Here is a 19,565-nt window from a genome sequence, read left to right as displayed (position 1 = left end):
AACCTGTCAAAAGCTCCTTTTCCTCACAAACTGAGGAACGCCTGCATCCCAGTCACAAGAGAAAAGCAGAGACCAACAGAGCAACCATTCCGAGTGCTCATTCCATCACCACCTTCTGTGACAACCACACCTTCATCGCTCGTGGGTCCGACCACATCCCCTGCACGCACAGTAAAACAGTCTGTAATCAAATACTTTAACCTTTTTACGTACGTACAGAAAGCACAGACAACGTAAATGTACGGTGGAACAAAACGATAAGGTGACACCTGCAGCCTTTCCCTGGGTCAGGAAAGCAAACCCCGCCAGGGTCCCCGAAGCCCGACGTCACCACAGGCTGCCCTCCGTGCTGATCAAGTCCCGGGTCTGTCTGTACCCAGCTCTGCTGTGTGTTACCTGCCTGCTGGTCTCACTGGTACAGGACAAATGGAATCACGCAGTCCACACCCGTGTGCATGCCTCTTTTGCTCAGCACCATGTTTAAAAATGAAGCATGCAGTTACAAGCACGTGTACTCTGTTCATTTGCATCGCTGAGCGGTATTTCATTATATGAATATGTTATGATCTATTCATCCACTCTACTGCTGATGGACATTTGGGTTCTTTTGGTCTGGAGCTATTACGAACAACACAGCTCTGAATAACCTTATACACATCCCAGCACAAACAAGCACAGGATTCTCCGGGATATGCAATGACAAGTGGCACCACTGGGTCAAAGGGTACATAGACCTTCAACTTTGTGACATGATGTCAAACAGTTTTTTCCAAAATGACCCTAGGAATTTACATCAAATATTTTTCATAAACCAATATTTTATTTCTACATGTATAAGAGAGCACAAGCTCCTGTTTGTTCCTGCCATCTGACAGCTGCAGGTAACAACCACTAAACTCCTTCATGGGCAGCAGACAGAAAACGGCCACAGCAACGTGCCGCCAGGAAAACCTCCCAGGGGATAAAATCTGCTCGTTGCAGCAACTGCAGGTAAGAAAGAGACATGAGCAGGAAGCCTTCAGAAAGCTCTCGTGTATGAGAAGCTACGCACGGGAGGTTAACTGCCCAGGCTGGGGCCACACAGATCTGGGGTGACGTCCTACCTCTGCGACTTACTGTCCACGTAATCCTGGACAAGATAACTTCTGTGCCTCAGTTTCCTAACCTAGAGAATGGGGATAACACCTATCTCAGAAATACTGTGAATATTAAGCAAAGTGACATATGCAATTCCTTAGTCACAGTAAGTGCTCCATAAATGTTAGCGATTGTTGTAATTATTATTGTCTAAACCAAGAATAACCCATTGGTAAGCTTCTACAGGAGGAGAAATGAATAAGGCACCTTCCAGCACCTGGTACAGAGCAAAATATCATGCAATGTTAGCCGCTTCTGCAAACATTAGTGTCCCTGCAGAGGAACGAGGAACTCTGGGAAGTCGGCACAAAGTGAGAGTCCGGAGGCCTGGCCTGAGACTCAGTGGGTCACTGTGGCTGAAGCAAAAGGTCAACGCACAGAATAGAGAAGACACATCTTTACATTTGCCTTTCTGACTGATCTTAAAATGGAAATATTTAAAAAATCATCCTATCACACAGAGGTGATCAAACCGACATGAACAGAGCAAGCGGGCAACAGGAAACACAGCTCTCAAAGTCTCAGCTAAAACGACCCCTTCTCTACTCGGCTGAACGTAAGTTAAGAATATGACATCACTGGCCTGAACCCGACCCTTTCAAACATTTTTATGAAAGGCTAGTCCATCTATTTATTCTCCATAAGAATGTCAGACTGCTCTTTGCCAAGTTCCAAAACATCCATTGAGTATTTACTGGAATTGCATTAAATTTATAAATTAATTTGAGGGAAATGATGTCTCTATAATATTGAGTTTCCTATCCAGAAACACAATGTCTCTCTCAACTTTTTCCAGACCTTTTACACTTCCTGGTAAAATCCTGTGGCTTCTCAATACAGTTACTATAAATTTCGTGATAAAATGCATGCCTTGCTAAGTTACATTTTTGTTTCCAGTTCTGGAGGGGAACATTACACTCATTGTTTCCAACTATTGCTGACATATAGGGAAAACACTGACTCTCCTATGTTTATTTTGTTCCTGGCCATCTTACAAATGTTTTTCTAACGGTTAACTTTGCAGGGGGATGATTTACTTAGTAGACTGCTGTCATCTCCAAATCGTGATGATCCTGGCTCCTTCCTCCCAGAATTAAACCTCATTCCTTTTTGCACCAGCTAGAACCTCCAGAATATCCAAACGGTTACGTTTCACACCCTTGTTCCTGAATTTGGTGGAGACGCCTGCAGCCACTCACGGCTGTGCAGGTCGCTGACTGCTCGAGCAGGTACTCTCTCGTGGTAAGGAAGTATCTTTCTAGTCCTGTTTCACTACAAGTTTTTAGTTGTTACAGATGTCGAGTTTTATATGTGCTCTTTATTCTTAAGAGAACACACTTACTAGTGATTTTATTTGATTCAAGAATAATTTCTTGGTTCAATGCAAGATACGTAAGACACATTTAAAGGGTGCTCCAACAACTGACTTGAATTTTTATAACTGAAATTCAATTCCTGGACTCTTTCCTGGCAGCACAAATGAAGAATAAACACTGACGATGAAAGGAAATAAGCAAAAATATATTTATCTAACAGAGAATAGAGTTCTCAACCCTAGAATATATTCTATTTCACTATCAATTATAAAATAAAATATATGCTTTAGAAAAAAATGTAAGATTAGTAATTCCTAACCATAAACTTTTGTTCTTATATTTCTTTATCTTTGTTTAAATCCCTAAAATCTATTCTAGATACAGATTTTTAGGATTCTGTAATTCTTTTAAAATACACTAAGTAGGTTCTGGCCAGAATGGAAAAACTGGAACCAAACTAGGAAACAACCGTAAGAAAGAACAAAATATCAGAAGCAACTGTTCTCAGGCAGCATACGACCGAGAGCCTCAGAGAAGAGACACTCAGGAGTCCAGGCCCGCCTCGCCCCAGCTCTCTGCGTGGGGACAATCTTCACACCGTGGCACAGAGCACAAGGGTGCCACTGAGCCGAGGAGGGGAGAATCCACTGCAGGGCAGCTGACACGCTGGAATCTGCAGGCACTGAGCGCCAGACTCCAGGAGCTTCTGGAGAACACTGCCTTAGACCGTCGCCCACAGATCAGAGCCTCTGTGGGTGGCCAGGTTTCCAGTGGGAAGTTCCAGCACGTCACTGGAACAAAAACATACGAGTCTGGACGCATGGGAGAGCAGAAGAGGAAGAGTTTGACTTTACCCATGTCTCCCATCCCCTAAGGTGGCACAGCATAGGGCCACGAGAGATCCTGGCCCATGACTTCTCCCACAGGAGAAAGTAAGAGTTTGTGAGTGAGCACCCGGCTTCCCAGCTGAGCGGGATGCTGCCAAAGAGGCCCATCTCTCTCGCGCTCCATTCAGAGGACTGAGTCTTGTGCTGCGTGACTGGGGACTGGCTGGGAGAGCAGCACACAGGACTCTCGGAGGGCATCAAAGGGACACAGATCCCACTATGTGCACTGGGGACTCCATCAAGAAATCCACCTACAAGCTGCTGGGGACGCCTCACCCACACACCCCAACCTGCGGCTGGGGACGCCTCACTCACGGGTACCCCAGCACTCAGCACGCCTCACCCACACCCCCCAACCTGAGGCTGGGGACGCCTCGCTCACAGGTACCCGGCGCTCAGCACACCTCACCCACATCCCCCAACCTGAGGCTGGGGATGCCTCGCTCACGGGTACCCAGTGCTCAGCATGCCTCACCCACACACCCCCAACCTGAGGCTGGGGACGCCTCGCTCACAGGTACCCAGCACTCAGCACGCCTCACCCACACCCCCAACCTTGGCTGGCTCTCTGAGCGCACTCCTGACAGCAGCGAGAGCGAGCTGTGACAGACGGCTTGTGAGTACGTGAAGAAAGCCAACTCAAATCTGCAGGCCAGGGAGAGACCACAAATTTGAGCTCCACTCTGGCCTCGGGGAAGCACAAGGGAGGCTGTGAGCACCCGGCCTGGCGTACTGCAGGACAAAGAGAAGGCACGCGAGCTTAGGAATTCTGCCACAAGAGGGAACAAGAAGTGTGGAGCGGGGGTAAGCACAGAAGGCCTGAGAAAGACTCAGAATCCCTAGCAGGGCCGATGGAAGGCGTTTCTCTCCCAAGTCAGTCAGTGAAGACTGGAGCAGATGACCGCCACTTCAAGTGTGAAGACAGCAACACAAAACCTCAAGGAGCATGAAAAATCAAAGGAACGTGACCCCACCAAGGGACCACAACAGTCTTCCAGGAACCAACCCCAAAGACAGCAGGCTCTGCGATTCACCCAGTGAAGAATTCAAAAGAACTTTTAAGGGAGGTCAATGAGCTATAAGCGAGCACAGAGAAACAATTCAACAAATCAGGAAAATAATACATGAAAAAAATGAGCTTAAACAGGAGACAGAAATCATAAAAAGAACCAAACAGAAATTCTGGAGCTGAAGAAGACAATGAATGAAATGAAAAATGCATCTAGAGAGCACCAACAACAGAATGGATCAAGCAGGGGAAAGAATCTGTGAAATAGAAGGCAAGACCTTTGAAATCACCTGTCGGAGGGAAGAAAGAATGAAAAAGAGGGAAGAAAGCCTATGTGACCTAAGGGACAGACAAGTGATATGTGAATTACTGGCATTCCAGAAGAGGAGAGGGAAAAGGGAGCAGAAAGCTTATTTAAAGAAATAATGGCTGGGGCAGCCTGGTGGCATAGTGGCTGGGTTCACATGCTCCGCTCCGGCAGCCCAGGGTGCACAGGTTCAGGTTCTGGGCACAGACCTACACACCGCTCACAAAGCCACACTGTGGCAGCATCCCACATAAAATAGAGGAAGATTGGCACAGATGTTAGCTCAGTGACAATCTTCCTCAAGCAAAAAGAGAAAGACTGGCAAGAGATGTTAGCTCAGGGCCAATATTCCTTACCAAAAAAAAAGAAGAAGAAGAAAGAAAGAATGGCTAAAAACTTCCCAAATCTGGGGAGAGATTCGGATATCCAAGTTCATGAAGCTCATAGTTCACCAAACAAACTCAACTTAAGGAGATCTCCAAGACACACGATACTAAAACCGTCAAAAATCAAGGAGAAAGAGAGAATCATAAAAGCAGCAAGAGAAAAGCAGTTTGTCCCTTACAAGGGAATCCACATAAGGCTAAGAGTAGATTTCTCAGCGGAAACCTTCCAGGCCAGGAGACAGCAGGATGATGTACTCGAAGTGCTGAAAGGAAAAAAGTGCCACCCAAGAACCCTCTACCCTGCAAAGCTCTCCTTCAGAGATGGAGGAGAGAGAAAGACTCTCCCAGACAGACAGAAGCCACTGCACCTGCCTTACAAGCAGTGCCGAAAGGAGTTCTGCAGGCTGAAATTAAAGGATGCTAATTAGCAGCATGAAGACAGATGAAAATATACAACACACTGGTAAAGGTAAGTATACAGTCAAATTCAAAATACTCTGATTCTATTGTAATATGGCGTGGTGTTAACCGCTTAACTCTAGTATAAAGGTTAAAGGACAAAAGTATTAACAACTTTAGCTACCATAATTTATTAATGAATACACAATATAAAAAGAGGTGAACTGTGACATCAAAAACATACAAAGGGGGAGTAAAAGGGTAGAGTTGTTGTATGCAACTGAAGTTAAGCTGCCACCAGTATAAAACAGACTATTACATCTATACAATGACATGTGTAAGCCTCATGGTAACCACAGACCAAAACCTCTGGTAAATTCACAAAAGATAAAGAGAAGGGAATCCAACCATATCACTATGGAAAAATCATCAATTCACAAAAGAAGACAGAAAGAGAAAAAAGACAGGAACCAGGGGACCTACAAAATAGCCAGATAACAATAAGATGGTTAGTAAGTCCTCACCTATCAATAATTACTCTAAATGTAAATGGATTAAATTCTCCAATCAAAAGACAGAGACTTACAGACACCCTGTGGCCGAGTGGTTAAGTTCACACATTTCACTTCAGTGGCCCAGGGTTTCGCCAGTTTGGATCCTGGGCGTGGACCTGGCACTACTGATCAAGCCATGCTGAGGAAGCGTCCCACATAGCAGAACCAGAAGGACCTATGACTAGAATTCTATTTGCTTAACCGGTTTTAATGCTCAGTTTTAATTCAGCTTGTCCATGCCAATGCTGCCCAATAGAAGCCTGTGAGTCACATACATAATTTCACATTTTCTACTAGTTTCATTCAAAAAGTAAAAAAAAAGGTAAAATTCATTTCAATAAACTTTAATTCAATATATCTAAAACACTGTTTCAACATGTAGTCAACATAAAAATTACTAATGAGATATTTTATATTCTCGTTTTCCCTCTAAGTCTTCGAAATCCACTGTCTGTTTTCACTTACAGTAGTTTCAGCTCAGACGAGCCGCTTGTCAAGTGCTCAGAGGCCGCAGTGAGGGCTGGGGAAACTCAGGCAGGGCAGGATTAGATGGTAAAAATGTTGCAGTGGCCATTTCCTAGTTCGGGTGGTCCTGGTGCAGGGATGTGGAATGTCCCCATTTGTAGGAATTACTCAGTATTCAAGAGTGATGTCGACAATTTGTTCTCAAACAGTACAAGGGGAAAAACGTCTCTGTATTGTACCTGTGAGTTTTCTCTAAGTGTAAGATTACTGCAGGAATTAACTGCAGCAACATACCCAGATGTGTGGCCCAGGGCTCAGGGCCTAACGGAAGCTCACCCAACACTGGGCACGTTATGATTCTGCTGCCACCCCCAGGACAGGCAATCGGAGAAGTCTCCTTCCCCAGGATCCGAGTGGCCTCCCCGACCTGAGGTCAGAACACTGAACCAAGAGTGCACTGAAGAGGAGCAGAGCGGGACAGACTCTGAAAGGCGGACAGGAAACAGGCTCCATTTCTACCTTAAATGTCACAATCTGGAATCACTGAAGATCTGAAAGTTCTCAAAAGTGCCCCTCACAATTTTAAATGTTTGACCTGCTAATAAATCTGCTTTTCTTCAAAAATAGCTTTTAGGGGTCGGCCCTGTGGCCAAGTGGTTAAGTTCACATGCTCTGCTTCAGCGGCCTGGGGTTTCGCTGGTTCGGATCCCTGGCACGGACACGGCACCACCCATCAGGCCATGCTGAGGCGGTGTCCCACATGCCACAACTAGAAGGACCCACAACTAGAATATACAACTATGTACTGGGAGGCTTTGGGGAGAAGAAAAAAAAAAGATTGGCAACAGTTGTTAGCTCAGGTGCCAATCTTTAAAAAAACATAGCTTTTAAAGTTGTTTAAAAGTATTTACTTAATTTGCTTTGTTTAGTTGCCACTATTACATTATTTTCTATTATTTTTCACTGCAAATGAACTCTACTTGTAGTACAATAAAGCTTTTTTAAGCTATCTGGAAACCTAATCAGTACCCAAAATATTGATAAATGGAAATTAATCCTGAGTTTCAAAACCCAACAAATAAAACTTTTATAATACATGTTGTTTGTAACATGGAGTGTCCGTGTAGGAGTACTAAGACACAGTGCATTTTACAGTCTTGTGCCACACAACGTCTGCTCAACGACGGACCACATACGTGACGGTGGTCCCATATGATCAGTACCCCGTAGCATAGGTGTGCAGCAGGCTACACCATCTAGGTTGCGTAAGCACAGTCTGCGATGTTCACACAACAAAGAAATCACCTAATGATGCACTTCTCAGAACATAACCCCATTGTTAAGTGACTCATGACTATATTTATAAATAAGTTAACGTCTAAAATAAACACATTTCTACTTGAACATCTTTTTTTCCAATAGAGGAGGTAAGTATATACCCTCAAGTTGAAAGCTTATGTAGCAAAACCCTGACATGTCACAAGTCCTGGCCTCTGTGACAAGGATTACCAAGGTCTTTATTAGTCACTGAAGGGGTCCTGCCTGGCAGGGAGGGGTCTTCTGCCAGAAGGAAGGGTTTGGAGATTTTGAGCAGAAAACCTTGACAGTGCTCCGGTGTGAAAAACTATACCTGCCCTGCTGCTGCAAGTAGGAAATCAAAGTATTTTAATGCCAAAGTTTCAGTTTTCTTTAAAATACCCCTTACAACCCATAGCCCAGAGAAAAGTAACAAAGGTGTGCCATTGTTGCATCCATCTCAGTCCCTTCTGAGCCCGTTTTACTGAGAATAAATTAAAACCCAAGAAAACCTAATTCGTTTAACCACGTCCCGTTCCTCCGGCAACAGTGCTTCGCTGGAAGCAGACTGACAGGAACAATGAGGAGATGGAGACCACAAAAACAAAATGAAAGTGTTTCTCACTTAAAACAGCACAAATGGGTGTGTTTTAGAAAGGACAAAAATAGCTAAGACTAAGAAAAAAAGTTACCAGGAAATACATTTCTTTGTTTAAAGTGAAGCCACAGAAATAGGGAATTTCAGGATTACAACAGTTCTGGAAACAAGCCGCTGGACCTAAAGCCGAGAGAATTCAACCAGGCGCCTGCTCCACACATGATGGGCTGTGGGTCCTGCAATGCGTGGGGATCCTGTGAATGTGAGATGCGCCTGCTGTCCCCACGCAGCCTGCGCACCCTCCCGTGTTAGGATCCTGTACTCAGGAGCCAGAGAAGAGCTGGGACCCAGGCCCGGGGTGTGAGACCGCGGCACGGTACTCAGACCACCACCCCCCACCACGACCCTCCATTTCCGCAGCAGGGCCTCCGGGCTGCGGGGAGATTCCGGGAGGTGGTGCCGGGGAAACGCGGCCCAGAGACTAGAGCCGCACGGCCGTCCTGACTGCCGTCGCTGTGGAACCCTGGGCCACCTGGGAAAGCAGGCACAGCTGAGGACCCAGCCCGGCGATGCTGCTCCGTGCAGAGGAGGAGCGAGGCAGCCGGGCGCCAGCAGAACCGAGGCAGGCCCCGCAGCCCCGTGGGCTCAGCAGACCATCTGTCAGCCTCCTTTGTGAGCCCCGATTTCTAATGTTCCTTTTTTTCCTTTCTAACAATTTCATGATGCCTCACCGGGCAGTTTCTAAAGTCCTCACACCTCTTCAAACTAGTGAGAGTGACTCTTCAGTCAGTAGCCGCGCATCGTGCCTCCCGGTCGATGAGCCCACAGCCGCCGGGCAGCAGGGCTCCTGCAGCGTGTGAGGACGGCCCCTTCATTTTCCTACTCGCTGCTCTCCAGACAAACTCCTACACTTCTGTCCCCTGAGCTTCACCCACTTTTTACAGCCAATTTGACTAAATTCAATCTGAATTCGTACTGATTTTTATCCTGTGGCTAATATAACATTGCTCCCTCTTACATTCATTGATGCGTCACAGTGAATATATTTAAACACCAGCGTCTATACTCCGGGTAACTGAATTTACACCTACAGACTCAGGCTGTCAATCAATCAAACTGAAGAGATTTTTTATGAAAAGCAAAGAACAAGGTATTGATGGAATGAAGGCCAAAACGACTTATTGAGCCTTAACTAAAATCTAGAGAAGTGATGGATATAATATGATATGAAGTTTAAATCGACATTTTGAGTAAAAATAAAATCCTTACTCATCACATTATCATTCACTGAGTACAGACGTTACTCAGAAGATGATGACCATTCAGTTTGGAAACGTATGTAAGACTATAGCCAATCACGTTTTAAGAATGCAATTTTCTTAAGTCAAATATCTATTTTCTTCAGGTAAAGTCCTCTGTTACTTTATCTGTATCATGAACTTCATCTATACAGAGAAGTCCTATTTCCTCATAATTACCTTCACAAAGTTCACACACATGCACTGTTTAGCCATTTCCATACCATTTTCATGGTCTATAATATATCAGGGCATATCTCTGTAAATATTTTTAAGTGATACTGTTGGTATCTGATTTTTACATGATAATTTGGGGTTGGCAATTTAATTTTATATCCAAAACCTAAAATCCCAAGCCTGCACACTGGAAGACACTGCATTACCTGGGAACATAAAACTATCACCTTATTCCTTAAAAAAAAAAAAAAAAAAACACAAATCCATAACTTCTCATGATTAAAATCAATTTCAGTAACTCCCATAAATAACTTTAGCTCTTAAAGTCTCTCTGTGAGGAAATAGTACAGCATGTGTTCCCTTTTATTTTTTTCACAGCAATTTAAGTGGAAATAATATTCCTAGCAGAACATCCAATAATACTAGGACCACAAACATCCAAACTAAAAATACTTCTACTGGGTGCAGAATTTCAGTTAAGTGGGGATTCTGAATAGCATTTTTCTAACAGGTTTTAAAATATTTGTGACGAAACTGCACCATCTAGCTACCAAAATAAGAAGTAACTTTAAGATCTATTCAGATCGCCAAAGTAAAGGAGAAGACTGAAATCCCGGACTTTCATGTAAGAATTAGCTAACCACTATTTGCTACGTACTACTTAATTCTAACGTGACACGTTTATGAGGAGGTCATTTTATCGGTCAAGAGGTGTTAAGACACAAGTTCTTCTATTTCCAAGTAAACGCTTCTTTAAGACAGTCACCCCCGATCCCTGTGCACAGCCGGTGCTGCTTTAGACCCTTCTCACAGCCTTCCTTCGGGAGGGCAGTGAAAGCACACGTGCGACAGACTCAACTTCTCATCTGAAGAGACGAGTGGTCTCGGGCACTCAGTTCACCTGAGCGAGATGGTGATGAGAGCAAAACCACAGAAACTTCAAGCGAACTGAAAGAGAAAGAAGTCTACAAAGAGAGACACTCTGAGTCTATTTTCAAATAAAGGATTCGAGTGAAAAGAAAAAGCATCCAAAATTTACATTCAGTTAGAACAGATACAAAATGAAAAAAAAGAAAAGAGAAAGAGAAGATGACGCAGCAGGAGACTGAAGAAGCAGGAGGGAGAAATATTTAAGGGGCCCTTTAAGTGAACCATCTTTGAAATCGCTGGCTATTACTCTAAAGCATCTTCATCTATAAAGTTTAAAAAGCAAGTATTTTTAAAGCATAAGAAACACTGTAATAAAACTGCTTTTCTGGTTGTTTTTCAAAAACTTAAATCATAAATCTGAAGGAAAAATTGCTGGCATGAACTAATATCTTACTATTAAAGAGTTTATATTTCCTCTTGAAAAGAGAGCAAATAAGTCAGGATAATGAGGAAAATGCTCCCAGCAATCTGATTCACATATTTATTCTATAATGTATTATTCAAGTCTATTAGTACAATAAGAAATGGCTTTTCTTCCCACTGAACTTCAAAGACAGGCTGGAGAGATGCCCAGATTACAAATATGTATTTCCTCAGCATTGAAAAAAATGCTCCCTCAAAAAAAAATACAAAGTATAGAAACTAAGGGCTTACTATAATTTATGTCAAAGCAGAGAAAACATCTACTATTTGAATTTTTGAATGACGGAGAAAAGGTAAGAGATTCATATTATGGTTAACATATGAATCGACAATAATGATACACAGACACAGGCCACGTGCTTTGAGAGGTACACACTCTTACAGTTGCCTCCCCATGAAATCAGCATGGGTGCATCGGAGCCTGGACCAAAACACAGAAAGCAGACACGCTCTGCAAGCAATCTGAAACAGTTATGAAAACCGACCACAAACTAGGCCACGAAGAAGGTCTCGATTCCAAATAATCGATATCATACAGACCATATTTTTGAACATGCAATTATATTAGATATTGTCAATAAAAAGACTTTAAAAACTCTCATGTTTGAAAGCTAAAAATCAGACCTTAACAGTCCATGTGTTAAGGAAGAAATAACAACAAAGTAATTCCTATTACAACTCAAGGAATTTTTAATATTAATATTAATTTAATATTTAAGGAATTTAAAATTCAAGGATAAAGCTTAAAGGGAGATGTATAGTCTTAAATATACTTATGTTTAAAATGACAAAAACTAAAAATAAATGAGCTACATGTTTAACCTGAGGCCAGAAAAAGTAAACAAAGAAATTAAGAGGAAAAATAAAGCACAGACATCAATGAAATGAAAACAACAGTGACATTACAAAATCAAAAGTTGATTCTTTGCTAGAGGGTGTCCATTTCAATAGTTTTTTCAAACTCTCAACAAAGAAAAAAAAAGACAAAATTTCTGGGAAGAAAGGAAAACTATAGGCACATTTTTTAAATCATAGAAGTATACTTGAAACATCCCCTGCCATGACTTTGTAAAAGGTGAATGAAATCAACAATTTCCTAGAGAAACACTGTGGAGCAGACTGCTCGTCAGCCCCCAGTTCTGATCCCCTCCGACAGCAGAGCTTCCCGCACCGTGTGCTGCCCATATGTGGTAGCTGTGCTGATCCAGAAACCCTCGGCTCCTAGCCAGGCAGGCAGCCTCCTCCACTTGCCCACGTGCCTTCCAAATACCATCATTTTCTGAGTGTGCCAGGCAGTGAGAAAATCTGGCAAGTTCTAGTCTGTATTAATGGAAGCCTTTATTCTCAGCTAAGCAAACTGATGCCTGGAACAAAGATTTCACTTCATGGTCCCCTTAGTGACAAAGATCGGGTCAATATAACGTAAGTGGAAGTGGTATACACAATTTCCAATAAATGGCCTAAAAGAGAAGGGATGTGCCCTTCTCCTCCTTCCTGCTGTCTGGAATGCAGTCCTGAAGGCTGGAACTGGGGCAGCCTTTCTGGCCCATGCAGTGCCCTGAGGCACAGAGGTCACGCGTGTGGAAGAATGAGGCAGAAGGCCTCTGGGTCAGTGCCACCTCCAGACTCTGACTCAGAAGTTGAAGCACTTTCTACCTCCTTTAAGCCACTACTGCTTTAGATCTTTCCTTCACTCACAAGTAAACCTAATCCTGACATTCGAATATTTATTACCAAAAGAAACTCAAAAAGAAACAGAAAAATGGAATATACCCACTAAAGAAACTGACTTGGTAAAACAAACAGAAAGGACTCGTTTGCGAGAAGAGAAAAGGCAGCAACATTAAGACTTCAATACAAAGAAAACAGTAAGAGGAGGAAAATCAGCAACAGTGACAAAATCATCATTAACCACTACGGAAATGCAAATTAAAACCACAAAAAATTAAATCGCCGAACCATCCCGAGTGTTGATGAGAACATGGAGGAACTGGAACTCTCACACCCCGCTAGCTGGAAGGTAAAACGGTACACCCACGATGGAACAGAGTTTGGCAGTTTCGTGAAAAGTAAACACACGCTTACAAAGGGCCCAGCAGCCCCGCTCCTGAGTATCTGCTCAAAGGAAGGACAGCGCTTGTTCACACGAAGACTTGCACACGAACGTGCACCACAGCTTCATACGCGATAGTGTCAGAAACAACGCAACGGTCACTAGCCCGTGAACAGGTAAACACGCCGTGGTATATCCATACGACGCCTACCGCTCAGCAGTAAAAGGGAACCCACTGTTGACACGGGCCGCAACAGGGATGCCAGGAATGACGACGCATGAAAGCAGCCAGACTGAAACAGAGTGCACACCACACGATGCCACCCACAGACAATTCCAGGACATGCAAACCAAAGCTCAGGAACAAAAAGCAGACGAGTGGTTGCGGGGAACTTGGCGGGGGAGGGATGGGGAGAGGAGGGGGTGGATTCCGAAGGGCACAGGCCATTTTGAGGGCAATGGGAATCTTCACCGTGTTGACTTTGGCTGGCACAGCTGTGTGGAGACAGACCCCCCCCCCCACCCGGAGAGTACAGCGGCACGGCCACCATGAGGGGTAATCTGGCAGCACCTGGTGAAATGGAAGCTCTGAACGCACCTCTAAGTCTGGGCACAGACACTTACCAGGGCTGCAAACAATAGTCCCAGGCCAGGTCCTGCTGTCGTGAAGGAAGTTTTACCAGAACAGTCACGCACACTCGTCGACTGTTGTCTATGCTACGCTGCTTTCAGGCTAGGTCGGCACGTTGAGAAGCTGCAGCAAAGACTGCGCGGCTCACAGGCCTGAAACGCTGACTGCCTGGCCCTTCTGGCGCACGCTGGCTGACCACTGCTCAGAGCCGGTGGCTCCTGTGTGCCAGGAGACGCACAGAGGAGCCCAGGGAAGCACTGCGAAAGACTGCCCACAACAGTGAGAGGCTGAAGGACCCTAACCCAGTGAAGGGATCAGTAAACAAATAATGGAACACCAGTCAACTAAAACGAACCAACCACACCTACAGCTACCAAAACGGGGAGAGTTTCAGGAACACAACGCTGCCTGAAGAAAGCAGCGTGCAAAACACACCAACAGGACAACATAAGGACTCACACAACAGCGCCAAACAGAAGTGGAAGCGAGGGCCACGCCGAACGCACCTGAGCAGTGGCCCTAGGGAGAACGGGACTGCTGCACAGACAGAAAGGACTGCTCCTGTGCATTTTAATTTCTTCTATTTTAAAAAACCTAATGAAGATGTTTTTAGAAGACATTTAATAAGCTACATGAAATCTGATGTGTGCGAACACACTAGAGAAAACGGGGCAAGGAGCCTGCTGAGGGTTCCCTACTCAACCGTCAACACGCCACCCATGACTCTGAAACATTTACTGTTTTAAAGCAGCAAATGTCCACCAAACCAGGACATGTTTCCCTTTATCTTCTAAAGTCAAAAGATCCACTACTCTGAAATTTACCCTTCAGAGGAAACTTTGAAACACAGGCCCAGTGTGCTCTGCATAAAAAACACGGCTATAAAATTCAAACCAACTGAAGCTTCAAAGGGTACCTACACTAACAGCCTGGAGGCACAGAGCTCGCCAGGGACCCCGGGACAACTCCTCAGGCATGTGAAAGGACCAAGACATATTAAAATTCCACAGCAATAGACAACAGACGCAGAGAGCTTTCTCTTTCAGAAGAGCGAACAGCAGGCCGTCAGCGTGAGCAGGGCCTGGGCAACACTGCGGTCCTGCTGCTGCTGTGCAAGGGCTCCCTCTAATGCTGGGCTCGACCGCACAGTTCTCCTCGTGGGCTATTTCAGGCCAGGTCTTCTGACAAACCAGGACATTTTAAGCAGAATTATCTAAAACAAATAACCATTAGTTCAAGGAGGGGGGGTATAAAACTTATTGAAATTGCTGGCTGCTGCTGCTAACTGATCATCCAAGAAACTTCTTTCTGTTATTAAAACAATAAATGAAGATTTATTCTTTTTTATAAAAGCAGCTATAACAGAAATCTCGCTGTGGCATTTGGGGCACACTACCTGGCCTGCAGGTAATCACCCCAGGTAACATGCCCAAGGGCAGTGGCTGGCGGGAGGCCATGGGACCCAACGAAACCACATGCCACAGCTGTAAGGAAGGCTGCTGGGAGGCCAAACAGCACCGTATCTGAAAGCCAGGCTTGAGGACTTCCCCCTCTCTTACCGTGCAATCAGCCGGGCCAGGCGCCAGCCTGCCCACTCTGCAGGCAGGGAGAAGGGATGGACGAGGTGGGACGGGGACAGCTGTGGGGTCAGGGAACAGGCCTCTGGCCCCGACTCCTGAGCCCCTAAGCCAGGCCGCTGCTCCACCCAGGGCAGGACCGGATGGGGTCCAGGAGGCAACATCACACTGAAAAAGCCCTGAATTTTCTATCCTCCCAAGAAGGGGGCCGGCCGGCTCGGGGACTTTTAAATATGATAATCACATATTTGAAAGATGCCTGTCATCTCAAAAGTGTGAATGTGTAAAGCAGACTGCTGAGACACCAGTGTCCAAAGAAACCATTCTGTTACCTTCTCTCCAGGTTTGGGTGGCTGCTGCAACTTCTCATAATCTTTCTTCGTCTCCAGAATTTTTTTGACAAGTCCTCCTGTTGAAAATCAGTGGTTTTATGTTAAAGTTATTCTCTGCCCTAAAAAACTACTATGGTCTAAATGGGTGGAGGGATGGGAAGAAAATCAAGTTCTTATTCTTCCTCTTTCTACATTGAAAACAGCTTCAAATAATCTTTATGTGATAAATAGTCTACAAGAGACAGAATCGCTTCTAAGTACTAATACTTCTTTTATATTGGGGCAAGTGTCATCAACTTCTTTAAAAAAAAAAAGGGATTACTCATGGACTAAATATCATATGAAAAATCACTTTCTTTAAAATATTGTTTTACCCATCAATATGAAACTGGCTGAATAAACTCTGGTGCATCCACACAGTGGAGGGTGATGCAGCTACAAACAGGAAGGGAGACTGTTTCTCTACATTGCTATGGAATGAACGCCAGCATTTGCTGTCAAGGTAAAAAGCAAGATGGAGAAGTACAGATATTGATACATACACACTTACTTACATATTTTTTTTAAATGGAAGTAGAAGTCATATTTTTTACTGTTACCTACGGGGGGGGGGAGAGTAACAGGTGGAGAAGGCAGGGATCAAAGCCTCATATCTCTGAACATACCATTGACCTTGGAAATGTGAATATTTTACAGAAAGAAAACAAAATTAAATCAAAACTTTCAATGCCTAAAAACTGAAACCAAAATGAAACTAATAAACCTAATTGGCAAGCATCGCCTAATGGAGAAGAATTATTTCATAACTTTAAAAGAGAGTAATTGGCTGACATCCTTAGTGGGATATACGCTAAGAACAAACAAACAGACCGACCGAAAAAGTCCTGAAGTGTTTTCAGTGACCACGCTTGTTAACATCAGGAGGTGGTGCCCTAAAATTGCTGTGTGCACACACTGTGGGATAGAGCAAACAAGCAGTTGGGGCCAGGAGCCAGGATTTTCAGTGTGAGATAGAGATGCTTGTATAAAATCAAAGAACTTAGGGAAAATCCTACAACCGTAAAGCTGAAGTGGAAATACCAATATGAACTCAGGACATATTTTCTTATTAAAAAAATAGAAGAAAAGCCCTAAAAACAATGACCAACCAAGCAGCAATGCACAGCCAGGCTCCCTGGAGAAACGGAGGATTTCAGATACAGGGCAGGAAATATACAAAGTGAGCCTGAAACATCTTGTCAGCCTGGAAAACAAGGAAGCTGCAAAGTCTACCGGGATGAGTGAAAATGCCTCTGGAAGACAACTTGGACAGGCCCCACTGGTCAAACATGGGGAAATTTGAACATTGACAGGAAAAACTGAGAGGGGCTGAAATGAAACAATCAAGTGTGTAAAACAAAAGAAAACAAACAAAACCATGACTTCATATAGATATCAAAACAACAAAAAAACACAGAAGCCCTCATTAGTCACCTCTCACAGGTGTCAGGAACAAAGTCACTACTGTGACAAGTGATCAATAAAGGGACGGTATGGAGCGTCGGGGCTGCGTCTTCCACAGGCTCTGCGCCGTGAGCTGGCCAGGCCCCTGAGAAGGAAGAGCTCGCACCATGGAGCTCCCCAGTAAAGCAGCAGGAAGACGGAGGACGGCAGAGAGCATCGCCACTCCAACCCTCAGTGAATAACCCACCCAGGCTGACACCGTGAGCAGAGACACGGCAGACGCGACAAAGAACCAACACCACCCATGAGGCATTCTTGCCCAAAACACTTGAACCTCACCAACTCTCTAGAACCAATTTACAGCAACAGAGGCATGTGTGAAAAAACCTCCCGGCCGGCCCTGGGGCCAAGTGGGTAAAGTTCCACGTGCTCCACTTTGGCCACCCAGGTTCACAGGTTCGGATCCCAGGTGCAGACCTGCTCCACTCGTCAGCCATGCTGTGGAGGCATCCCACATACAAAAAACAGAGGAAGACTGGTGCAGACATTAGCTCAGGGCGAGCCTTCCTTACAAAAAAAAAACACCTTAACACTGGGGTTAATAAGCAACACCCAACAGTGAGAAACTCTGAAGGACAGCTGACCAGCTTCTCCAACAAATAAATTACAGGGAAAGGGGGCAGGGGACCTCCAGGTAAGAGAGACTTGAGAGTCAAGCGAGTGGACGGCAATGCAGGGACCTTACTTGGCTTCTGACTCAAACAAAGCAGAAAAAATATACAGAACAACTGGAAAAAAAAGGCTTGAAGATATTAAAGAATTATTGCTTTTTTATATACAACAATAGAATTATGGTTATGTTTTTAAAAAGAGCCCTCATCTTTCAGAGGTGCATACACGTTTGCAGAAGGACTGAGCGGTCCAGGGCTTGAAGACAGTCTGGAGGAGGGGACACAGCCTGGGGGCTTAGACAGAACGAGATGAGTCCATCACTGTTGAAGCTGCGTATCGGGTACAGGGGCTTCATCACACTATTCTGTCTGCCTTTACAAATGTTGGAAAAAAAGAAGACACTGTGCTTGGGGAAAAAACAAATAATATGACAGAACTGTCGTTTTGGGAATGACTTGAGGTCATCCAATCCCAAATCTAAGTGGACGGGTAAGAAAAGGAGCCATCTGCGTAAGCGCGTACAGCTGGTCTCCTGGGTCCTGCGCGCCCTCCCCAGTCCTCGAAGGACGGGCAGCAGCATCCACCATCTCCCATAATAAAACCTCCACCTACAGGCAATCATGCCCATGGCATCCTGTTTACTGCCATTCAGACCCCAGACCAAAACGGGGCAGACCAGGCTCATTTGTGTTGGATCCTCTGAAAGCACATGCACAGAGCAGACACAGACGTGCACACACCCAGTACTCACCGTGCTTCTCATCTTCCTCCACCTCCACCGCTTGTACCTGAGCCGGAAAGGAAAGAGGAAAAAAGGAGGGTCAGGTTTGCTGAACTCTCAAAATCATGCTTTCATGGATCTCATCAAAGGAAGGACAAAGTTAAACAGGGTACAGAACTAATGGAAACCTTAGAGGAAAACTGTGCTACATAAATCAATGCTGGAGGATTAATGCCAATGTGGTCCAAGTGTAATTATAAACACACACACTCTGGTTAACCCACCATTTCAAGTTCTGACATCTCAGAGAGCTGGGGGGCAGCCTCCACCACAAACTGATCATCTTCCTCATTGTCAGAATTCTGCGAATCTATAATCACATTTGAGACGGTTTTACCACTCCCTGTCCTAAATAAAAAGAAATTAGATTAAATTAGAAATGCTATGTCGCTCACACATTTTCATCAACCCCATGCGTCTGGAACCGGGCCTGAGGTAACGTGAGAGTGCGGCCACCATCTCTAGAACATCACAAAACACAGGCGGAAGCAGAGGTGAAGTCTGGAAACAGTGTCCTCAATGAAGCCCCTCAGGCCTGGGTCCCTGTGAGCACTACCCTCTGCCAGCTCCCCACCCCAGTGATGTCCAGCCCCCAGGGCCATAGCCAGTCCCCGCCTTGCTGTGCCCTCTACCTAACCATCACCCTTGGAGCCCCCCTCCCCTGGCCAGGCTCTCTGGCAGACGAGCCCCCCACCTGCAGTCCCTCACATGGAACAGCCTATTCCCCCAAGTCAAAAAGCTCAGGGCAGGGGGGCACCAGGGGCCCCGCTGGCCAGGGCCACCCCAGACTTGCGCTCCTCAGTCTCACATGGGAACAGAGCAGCCTCCTCGAGGCCCCTCATTTGGCTCCTAGTTGCTGCCCCTGACCTTTCAACCTGCCCAGCACCCCCAGTT

At 45.1% G+C, this 19,565-nt stretch overlaps 1 protein-coding gene across 7 annotated transcripts in view; it reads right to left on the bottom strand.

Annotated features, from left to right (window-relative positions):
• TRAF3IP1 (TRAF3 interacting protein 1) overlaps window positions 1-19,565 on the bottom strand; it is a 52,389-nt gene that overhangs the window by 6,790 nt on the left and 26,034 nt on the right. For all 7 annotated transcript variants that reach the window (XM_023642713.2, XM_023642714.2, XM_023642715.2 and 4 more), the window contains 3 exons: window positions 18,896-19,019; window positions 18,642-18,678; window positions 15,776-15,852 (listed from right to left, as the gene is read on the bottom strand). In XM_023642713.2, coding sequence (XP_023498481.2) covers window positions 15,776-15,852; window positions 18,642-18,678; window positions 18,896-19,019 — 238 coding nt within the window. The remainder of the gene's footprint in view (window positions 1-15,775; window positions 15,853-18,641; window positions 18,679-18,895; window positions 19,020-19,565) is intronic.

The sequence above is a fragment of the Equus caballus genome, chromosome 6 (genome assembly GCF_041296265.1).
Source record: "Equus caballus isolate H_3958 breed thoroughbred chromosome 6, TB-T2T, whole genome shotgun sequence".
Classification (NCBI taxonomy): Eukaryota; Metazoa; Chordata; class Mammalia; order Perissodactyla; family Equidae; genus Equus; species Equus caballus.
The sequence above is the reverse complement of the archived record's forward strand: the minus strand, read 5'-3'. Positions and strand labels throughout refer to the sequence as shown.